At 40.4% G+C, this 10,899-nt stretch overlaps 1 protein-coding gene across 4 annotated transcripts in view; it reads right to left on the bottom strand.

The window, feature by feature from the left end:
• Positions 1 to 262: 262 nt before the first annotated feature.
• The window catches only part of PRDM5 (PR/SET domain 5), an 85,880-nt gene continuing 75,243 nt past the window's right edge, over positions 263 to 10,899 (bottom strand). For 2 of the 4 annotated variants that reach the window (XM_074588998.1, XM_074588994.1), the window contains exons 15-16: positions 6,154 to 6,258; positions 263 to 869 (exon numbers count right to left, since the gene is read on the bottom strand). In XM_074588998.1, coding sequence (XP_074445099.1) covers positions 705 to 869; positions 6,154 to 6,258 — 270 coding nt within the window. In that variant the 3' untranslated portion in view covers positions 263 to 704. The remainder of the gene's footprint in view (positions 870 to 6,153; positions 6,259 to 10,899) is intronic. The other 2 variants (XM_074588997.1, XM_074588996.1) reach the window with 1 other exon arrangement.

Here is a 10,899-nt window from a genome sequence, read left to right as displayed (position 1 = left end):
TTCTCACTTTAGTCTTGTTTCACATAACCAGAAGAAATACATCCTCCTCAACGCCCATACAGGCATGGTGACAGATTTCCACAGCTTCTGTACCCATACATTTTGGCATCTCAAGAACCAATTCAAGTTAACGAGTTTCATCTAGTAATGAGAAAGCTGTAAATAAAATGAGACAAAAATCATGTTATAACAAAATGGAGAGTTAAGATTGAGTAAAATATGCCTGGATGCAATCAGCAGTCAATCAGAATGACAACATTCTGCACAGTTTCAAATTGAAGAATTTTAATGGAGTCTTGAAGCTTAGATACAGAAATACAGTTGCAGACAGCCGAGGGTTCAGTTCTAAACACCCAGGTAACGCTACCAGTATCTAAGTTTCTGAGGCTGTAACTGAGAATGTGAAGTTTGCATAAAGCTTTCCCCCCACCCCTTTTTTTTTTTTTAATGAGGATAAAATTTTCCCAAAGTTCTTTTATCTTCAACTTCTGTATTTTCAAGCCATGATTTACATTCGGTGAGTGTCCTGCTTTGATTTTTATCCCACTGTAAGATTTTTTTAAAAAAAGTAGGAAAAAGAACACGTGAACACACTACAGTTGTTTCCGCTGACTACGCTTACAAGTCAGGTGAGAAGTCTGGAGTTCGTACACGCACAAAGGGAGCGCACGGGAACGCGAGACCCATTCTCACACAGGCCGTAACTAGCTGTCGGTTTCACCATGGACATTTTCCATGTGCACTTTGAGGTAGTCGTTTCTCGTAAACTTCTTGTGGCAAAGCTGGCATTCTGCCATCGGCCGATTGGGGTTGTGAGTCAGCTTGTGTCGGATCAGCATTTTCTTCAGGCTGAAGGACAGATCGCAAACCTGAGGCAGCGAAGACAAGACAAAGACACAAGAAGTCTTAAAATTTCAAGCATTTATAATGCTCCTTATGTTACACGACTAAGGCCACAGCCACACATACCTGCAATACTTAATAAAAGAGCTGGTCTTTGGAAGAATAACTCCTTCAGAGAGCACCTTAAAGATGATTTTACTCTGTATTCATAATTTCTGTCATACGTTCACAGTGATACCGTGGGCACAGGGACAAAATAAGGGAAAACACACCCCATCTTCAAAGTATCAACACGCTGAGCCTTCCCAGTTACATTGTGTTTTTTCTTTTAAAACCTATTATTCTACCTGGGAGGCAGCAAAAATTATGACAAAACATCACAAGCCTCCGTCAATTCGACCTACAGTGAAATATTTCCTTCCTGACCTCCAGAATGACATCTGCAGGTTCCTAAAAAAAAATCAGTTCAAATTGCTCAGTTAAAAGGAGGGAGGAGTTGCGGGGGGGGGAAGGCTCTGAAGACTGCAAGAAAGTTTAATAATTATTGAGGAGGAAACCTCTTTGTTCCAGTCTTCCTCTGCCTGGCCAAGAAAACAGAAGGCGTCTGCCAAGTGAAGGTGCGATTCCTCTGCTGTATGATGTGGTGCGCTGCCTCCCTTCCTCCACCCTACTCCAAGTGGTCCGGTCCCTTCTGCCATTTGAATAAGCAGGTAGAGGGATGAGGGACTCTGCCAGGCTAAAACCATCACTTCTTATAGAAATTCCTATCCTGAAGTCAAAATGAAAGGTTAAGAACAAGTTCAGCCAAGAGAAGTGAGAATGAAAAGTTAAGAGTCTGTAGGCGAGACATGAAGTCAATTGAAATCGTGCAGATATATTGCCACGTTCGCCTTCCATCCAGGCACATGTTGCACGTGTGCATTTCCCAGAGACAAAAATAAAAGCAAGCATGCTCCTGGATTTGAGAAGAGAACTAGGCGAGAGTCATACGATTAAATAAGAACGAACACCCACAAGAAGCTCGCAATCCTAGAATTCCAGGTTCATTCCAGACAAAGACGTCTTCCCTGCGGAGGAAACTAAGGGAATCCAGCACAATCTCTCTTTAGGAAAATTAAGTTTTAAATTCATTTTGATGTCAAACTAGTAACAAAAATGCTGAATGATTACCGACTCCTTTTGAAACCAAGACAGACAAATAGAGCTGACTATCCGAGTAGATAATCTTGACCTGCCGTATATGTATTTTATGCCAATTAAGGCAAAACCATACAACAACCATAAAAAGGGCAACGGCCAGAGGCAAGTTTTGTACCCAAAATAATTCGTTCCCCAGACAAGAACACCGAACGTCCTGTTGCGATGGAACATTTTTGGATTTAGGACATGACATAATACCAAGAACTTTTACACAGCAACTGTAACTTTCCAACTTCCCCCCCCTCCCCCCAAAATGTATAATTACCTCTTTCAAACCTAAGCAACAGTCACCCTTCTGTTACACGACACTGAACGTCACTTACTGCATCCACCGGTCAGGTTGTAGTATCACTTTTGCCAAGTGCCATTTTCTAGTCCTCTTCCACAGAGCACCACAGAGTGAAGTCCTAACATTTACCTAACCGTAACCACCGTGCTCGCTCACAAGTCTCAAGGTGCTAAAAGTATCATATACTTGTAAACACAACACATTTCTTGGAAGCTGATATATACATGTACAAGATACATACGTGTTCTCTGTATCTTACACACGCCTCCTCATTTTTAAAGTAAACAGCTTATAATACAGTCTTAAAGTATGTTTTTTTCATTTAAAATGCTCGCGTAACAACTGGTGTAATGTCCTGCTGTTCCTTCAAGGATCTAGCATGTTCCACTACCGTACTTCTTCAAAAAGAAGATGGAATGCACAGGATCATTCCTTAAAGATACGATACATCTTGTGCTGTGCTTACACATAAAAGTTTTGGGGAGTTTTTAAGAGTTTGCTTCATATTTCAATTTTATAAGCAAGACAGATCTTTTATAGATTTACAAGCATGCTTGCTAATGTGCACCTGAACTCTCATCAATCTCTTCAAAACGATCAAAGTTTTGATTGATTAGGGAGGATGGAAAAGAGTGACATTTGAAAATAAGCGTAGGGTCAATGAAAGGCAGAGTGGAGGGAAATACTGTACTCGAAAGAAACCAGGACAGACAGTACCTGACCTTCCTGCCCCCAAAGAATAATCTGTTGTCTCCGAGACAACTGACGTTCAATCGGCCTCCCAGTAAAACACGGGCTGCTCTTCAGAGGACAGAAATCTAATCCGCTAGGAAAAAACCACGTCTTGTATTTCCGTATTTCAGTTATTTTCACTTTCCTATGTGATATACACGAGAATTTTCACCTTAGAACGGGAATATTCAATTTGCACTGCTATCAGTAGTTCGTGAGAGCTTTGAGTCATTGACAGCAAGTTCTGAACGCGCTTTTGTTGACTTACAGACACAGAAACAGCCACGTGAATAAACTGTAGCACCTTCATCAAACAGGCTACAAAAGTATTACTTTTATGCGTCGCACAATCCTGTACTGTAATGTCTGTTCCAAATGCCTAAGAGGATGAGAAGACGTGGCTTTTATTTCCGATTCTGGAAAAAATTCTACTTAAAGCAAAAACACAGTTTAAAAAAAAAAATAGGTGGGGAATAGTTTATATCTGACAAGGAAAGGTGCGCTGTCAAGTGAAGCCTGTTCTTGAGCTTTTTTTTTTCCCCCAATAGCCAAAAGTTTTCTGTCTTTAGTTCTTTGGCACTGAAAGCAATTCCTGTTTGTAAATGCTAATGGTACTAAGAAACAAAGATTCTGACAGGAAATATTAATATGTTATTTAGAAGAAAAAGCTGAACAGTTGCTATGACTGCTTCTAATGCCAGGTAGGAAACGAGACCAAACCCCTCAATCCTCTTACGACTTTTGTCTTTCAGTGTGGCTTCAAGTCTGATTATGTTTATGAATATGCTAATCATTGAAAAATGGTTTTCACCTTTAAAGGATTCTTAGTAGGTCTGGGCATTAGACTCACAGACTTTTCCCATGACTTCAATGAGTAAGGGCACACCAATAGTATGCCTTCACCCCCTAAGAACTGGCAACGGAAACGGGGGAGAAAAATACAGAAAACAGTAACAAAACCAATTATGAATATGGGAAGTCGTCATGCAGTGTTGGAAAGAGAAACAATTTCAGAGAAGTTAACTGAGAAGGAACATGGCGCGTGTATAGAAAGCAATGAATGGACTAGCTATTAACACTCTGTTACCAACGGAACTAAAAGACAGTTCTTGAAATCCCATTGCAATAACAACCCGACACTCTCCTCTCCCCAGAATCTCCTTCCACAGTTAAGAATTTGTGGAAGTTGTTGCCATAAATGACCACTCAATGCATTCTAAGAGAAATAACGAGTACATCTACAGCCATCCTTAGCAGGATAAACATTGTAGGTCAGGATATTTTTGTGTGTAAAAAGCATCTTTAGCATTGGGAACAAAACACTAAATGTCTCCCAGAGGTAAACTCTTCTGTTCAGTGTCCACTACTAGTTTTCCTGTAACTTCTGCTGAAACACCTGGTAACAGACAACGTGCGAGACAGCTCTAGAGGCACGGTCTGCTCTCTGTGATGTTTACTATGTCCCCAGCATTGGCAGAAGTGGAGTCTAGATGACGTAAGGAAAGCAAAACTTTCAAAACTCTCCCAAGTGGGCATCTAGAAGCAGACCATGGTAGACACCTGGGCAACAGAAGAGTGACTCAAGTGAACAGTAGAGGCAACTATTGTTTATGTCCAAACCCTGAAGAGTCAGCAATCTCACTGTGCCGCTGGCAAAAGACTAGCACTGAAGAATAATTTTGGTGGAATTATAAAAAAAAATCTCCACATAAAAATTCTCAGAGAAGGACTAAGACTAGACAGAGATTACACCTGTTTTTAGAAGTACTGTGTATTTGGAAAAATGCAGTTCTAACTAATTAACGAGGAAAACTGAAGGAGGAAAGTAGGTTTTCATACAGCTCCTCTTTTCAAGTAAAGAAAAGAAAAAAGTATAACCACCACCCCAAATAGGTCTGAAAAAGCAGACTGCAAATCCAAGACCAGCGAATCTTGGATGCACAGTGTGGGAAAAATCGCATTTACGCTGCAAGCTAGCCAACAGCTGATGACCAATAGAGCAATCCGAAAGCTGAAAGAGTTCTTGACAACGATTTGGAATGAGAGAAATCCTCAAGGTACTATCTACAGCCAGGCTGAGATTATCCCAACAGTATACAGCAAATCTCCTGACTTGTAGCTATCAGCAAAATGTTGAGGCTGATTTTTTTTCCCCACTAAGTTATTACATTTTATTGTCGATGAAGTGTCACCAGATTATTTATTAAAAGCCGGGTCAATTAACAGACCCTTGCAACTATCACGCCAAGCGGTTATTCTAATTTCGCATCTAATTTTAGAAGTTTGTGAACAAATTTACAACTGTTCGGACCGAGCCACCTAGGATATAACGGAAAGCTAGCGGCTCCCTTGTGACTAGTTCATTAAGAGCTAGTACCACAAAACAAAGCACTTACGCTAATCCTATACCCTCTTCTGATGCCCCTCCTAAATCATTGAGCAACAACTTAAATTCTGAAAGCCATTATTTTCCAACAGTTTCTGCACATTCAGCTTCCCCCCCCACCTTCCAAAAGCTGTGAGATACATTGTATGCAGGATAGGGTAAACTGACTGCAAGGTATTTGACGGCGATCTACGAACTGTAAGATGATGCGCTGCATTTCAGCCCTGCGAGCATACAAAGCATACGCGATTTCTTCGTTGAACGATAAAAAACCCCAACTATGAGCAGATGTTGAAAATATCAGACCAAATTTCACCAAACAGAAATTGGAGATTCTGAATTCTTATTTGCGTCATTCAACGACATCGGAAGCATTCAGATCCCATGTAATGAATTAAATGCCTTTTCCTGTATCCCAAACAGCATGAATTTGTAACTTGCAACATCCAAATTGCATTAATAATGGTGAAAATAACTCTTAAGGGATCCAAAAATCATAAAATAAAAGGGCGAGCAATGCTTTTGGCAACTGAAGAGGGTACACGAAATTCCCTGGACGGTCTTTTCATTAGTTTGGCAATCAAAGACCACATGAAGCGTAACTTTATACCGCAGCCAATAGGTGCGAGGCCGTAGTCTCGCTGCGATTACGTCCTGCTGCCACACTGAGAAGTCAAGACGACAAAGGGACAGATCAACTCACATCACACTGAAACGGCTTCTCTCCGGTGTGGGTTCTCATGTGCTCATCCAGGCCTCGCTTTTGACTGAAAGCCTTGTTACACTCTGAACATTGGTACGGCTTTTCCTGTATGGAATGACAACAGTGAGTGAAAGTGAGTGAAAGTGAGCCAACGCAGAGCCCCGGTCATTAAAGGAGTGGAATTCCATGCTGGATGGTGCAAGTTTTATATTCTCTCTAAGGGATTACAGTCAGTGAAAACAACAGAAAACGACTTTCAAATGATTAAGTGAAAGCTGGGAAAGCTGTGTCCTGACAGTTTCCACTTCAACACCCACTTATGAATTAATTATCTGTTCCAGTCTTTCAATCCCAGCCATTTTGGGAGTCTGGTTTTCGTAATGTGAAAGGTACAGAAACATAAAATTCCAATGTACTTTCCTTTATGCTCCACAAAAGTTTAAAGCATAAAGACAAGTAAGATGTCTGTAAAAAACCTCAGGTTTGCTAGCAGGTTTCCAAGCAGAGGCGAGGGGAGGAAGTCGAGTACAAGAAAAGCTTGTGGTAGAAAGAACCCTTCTTTTGAGAAGCGGTGACAGCAGGTTAATCACATATTCATCGCAGAATCTCAAAAGAGGTGCGGATGGCAACCAAGCCATCTGTGTTTTTATTAAAACTATCGATTAGCAGCTACTGTAACACATGATGTTATAAAAGCTGCAAGCTGACATCAAATAAATAATTAGGTATATGTACGGAAAACCACTTCGATAAAGAATTTCTTCTTTGAAGTTCTCCCTTAATACAGGAACTGTTATATAAGGCGTTCCACTAAAGTTACAAAAGCACTGTATGGAAAAAAACCATTTAAATAAATTAATTAAATGTATTATGACATTACATATTACCTCACTAAAAATTTGATGCTATAGAGGCACCTTCATTTTGAATCAAATAATTACACTTATTTCGCTCTTATCCCACTTTTTACTACAGTCCCAAATTCCGTATTGCTTAAGTTCTAAAGATGGGTGTTTTAGGCAACAAAGTAAACATTTTTTACTAAATTAAATTGAAAACAAAGACTGAAAATCAACAGGCAATAAAAATGCTAAGTCCATAAGTTAACAAATAATAGGCAATAATCTTAACGGTCTTTTGGGAAATAACGTGGGATCCAAGGGTAAGTGAGAGGGAACAATGCGGGTTAAGTGTCGAAGCTACAAAGCGAAGAAATTCTCTGGTTATCGAATTCCTGTTCTGAGTACGTAGGGGACGATCAGGTCTCCATATATCGCTGAATCCTGCCAGGTCCTCAGCATAAACCAGACAAGTCGTACAAGGGACCACGTCAGGCTTGTGCTGGGTAAGTCCCAAGCTCCCTCTTTGCAGGGACAGAGATCTTGGCGGGGGCGAAGGACGGACTGGGTTTTTCATTTTGCTCGAGTTGTGACGGACTCGCCTCCCCTGAGGTCTCCTCGAAAGGCAGCGTCATAGACAGAAACATCTCAGCTTTTAACGGCACGAATCCTCTAGCTCACCATAAACGGGTCATAAGCCGCATACACGGGGAAAAGCCCTTCAATTTCAGACACGAGTAAATCATGAGATAAATCAAGCACGTTTCAGTATGGTGCAAGACAAATCTTCCTACTGACACAGGCTGAGTACATGGTGCCCAGCTGCATCTAATTAAACCGGCCTAAAGGGAAGTCACTAATGAGCATTTTTGCCCGCAAGATTCTCCTTACATGTTTATCATTTGTGGTTTTTCGTCGTTATCTTAATTTCGTAATGTCCATGGTTCTTCAGTATAGAGGAAAACAGAACAAGTTACCTAAAAAAGATCTGAGCTGATCTTAAAAAAAAATTAAAAATAAAAATCATTACTTAGACTAAAAACTTCACAGGGAATTTTGCTAGACTGACTAAAGACTTCATGAAGCAGGTCTGTAATTTTTAAAGAAATGTACGAATAAGCCATATGAAAAGCAGGTTTCTGCAATGCCCCCTTAATTGGTTTTGCATTGCGGTTAACATAAACCACATTTGCTGCGAGTTCTCTGAAAACGGCCTTTCTCTGCATAGGTTGTTCCGCAGAAAGCGCAAAGTAAAGTATCTGACACGTACATCTTCAACACCTATGAAAACATTCCTTATTGCAAACTATTCCAGGTGCACTTGCTCCCTTTTTATCATCTTGTTCTTCAGGTATCTGAAGAGTTAACTCGGTTACGATTATCTTTCTCATTTCAGAGCTAAAAGGACTTCAGGATACCATTTTTGAGAAAGAGCCGTTATAAACTCTGGGAAGCTGAAGTCACAAACGTGGGCTGTAATATCTTCCCCAGGGTTATGTTTGGCTATTTGTATTATTCTCTATGGCAAAAAAGGGTATATCTAACCATTCCCTTGGCATTTGCATTCAAATTCACATATGTAGTGCATGAAACACATCCAAAGCTGTCTTTGATCTAATTTTAGATTCCTTACATCTGTATATTCCAGTGACTTCAGCAGATGCAATTCTGCTTCACACCAGCCCCCTCTCCCCGCTAAGCCAAGCTGCCCCTTGTTCACGTTTGAGTCTGTTTCCGTAAAATCAGTGGTGGTGTCCAGAGCCAAACTTGGCCCCAAGTTTCTCTCCAGAGAAAGACTTGTTTGTCGGTTTCGAAGACGACATCATTCTCAGAGACCAATTTCTTCAAAACAAAACACACTGTGCTTTTCTTTTCTCTCTCTCTCTCCCCCTTCTTCCCCTCGTATCAAATTTCCACTGCACAGTTCTTGGAGAAGGCAACACATTTAGAACATGGAAAAGATGATGGTGACTTGTCATAACCACCACGGCTCTAAACGTGAACAGGAAAAAAAAGATAGATAGAAAGCACAGCAGTAAGTCTGAAAGACGGTTAACGCCACCACAAAAGGACAACAGGGACCAACGACGAGACTGGAAAAGAGCTGGACAAATTTAAATCACCAAGCAAAAGGGAAAAAACCTGCTAACTGTCAACAAAACAGGAGGTCAGTGGGAAGATCACATAAGTCTGACTTCAGAGGAGTCAGCAACTGCTAGTACTGTAAATCTACCCTCTGTTCAAAAAGCATCTGCCAGGCCACGACTATGGTGCCAGCAAAGCCAAAGGATTCCACGTGTTTTCTTTTATTGCTGATATAAATGAGGAAGGGAGGAGGAAGAGTGAGAGAGACAGGATGTAGCTGATACTGCAGTGATTTAATATTACATTTTAAAGTATACCAGGTATAAACAGAAATACGTAGATCAGGATTTATAACCTTCCTGCCTCTAAACAAAGAAAAGGCCAAGGAGGGCCCAAATGGGACTTGGTATTCTGCAAGGTGCTTCCCTGTAAGACTGAAACTCCCATCTCTGGTGATTTTCACTTCCCTATGGTAAAACTGAGAGGAATTCAACATTTTAACAACTATGACAAACAAAACAGAGCCTGCAATACACATGTCACCTGTCTGTGGCTAGCCAGATCATAAACGACTACCTTGGATTCTACGCAAGTTGTGCTTTGCGTTAGGAAAGCCATCGGAACACAACCAATTCTCAAGGCCATTGGACAGATTTGATAGAACATGTGTACAGAGTATCCCGCAACCGCCACAGATGGAAATACTTAAGCGCAGAATATCTGAACTCCTAACTGCTGCTGTAGTTGACTGTATCTCCCTTAAGAAATATAAATATATTATGTATATTAGTGCACATGGTTGTTTCTGTAAACCCGGTCACATCGATCACACAGGTAAAACAGCAGTGACTTTGATATGAATATCTCCAAATAACTTTTAAAATCTGAATTTAGAACTATTTCATGAGCTCAACAGCAAGACAGACATAATCTAGACATTACTGTATTCAAATAAATCATAGCTCATGATTCAAATAAATGAGAGTTAAGAACATTTCTAGTAACTCTTTCCAAGGTGGCACAAGCAAGTTAAACCTGGGCTGAATCCACACTCAGGAGACCTTATTCTTCACTTTTTTGTTTAAATTAATTTACTGAAGTGATTGCAGAATATACTTTAGTTCATCTAACTTTCTATTTTCTTGTTTTTAATTGCTTTCATTATTCTAAAACAAAGAGCTTTCCTTTGCTCCCAAAAAGAAAGTCTTACAATGTCTATGCAAGATGTAGAAACAGTAACATTATCTCCATTCAAACCTTTTGTGGAGAATTTGAAAATATTTGTATTACTCAATAGATATGATTGGCTGCTACGTGTATTTGCATTATCACTTCAACACAGGGTAAGTAAAAAAAAAATTGTTGTGAAAAAAAAATCAGCAAGAATAGAAATATGTGGCCTAGAAGGAACAAACATGACCAGCCAGACATTAAAATATCCCAGTCGGGCTTACAGCTACCAAGAGCTCAAACAGAATCCTGAAAATCCTATAGCTTTGCCAACCTGAAAACGCAGAAGACAGTGGTGTTATCGCAAGAGGACAGGGACAAATACAGACTTCAGGAAGCATTATCTAAAGGGTACCTTAGGCGTGGAGGGAAGGGCATTGAGTTTAAGACACCTACATATTTCACACAACCTCTTTGCTCTGTGTGTTTTAAGCCTTGCCCTAACACCAGTAACACTTTGTTTCAATTATTACTAGTTATTAATGTTGACATGTCCCTCAAACCACACTCAAGAGCTCTTCAGGTAGTTGCACACGGCATGTATCAAAGATGGTGACCAGAAGAGGTATCAGCCTGTCAAAACCCCCACCTG

This window comes from Larus michahellis, chromosome 5, assembly GCF_964199755.1.
Source record: "Larus michahellis chromosome 5, bLarMic1.1, whole genome shotgun sequence".
NCBI classification, from domain to species: Eukaryota; Metazoa; Chordata; class Aves; order Charadriiformes; family Laridae; genus Larus; species Larus michahellis.
The sequence above is the reverse complement of the archived record's forward strand: the minus strand, read 5'-3'. Positions and strand labels throughout refer to the sequence as shown.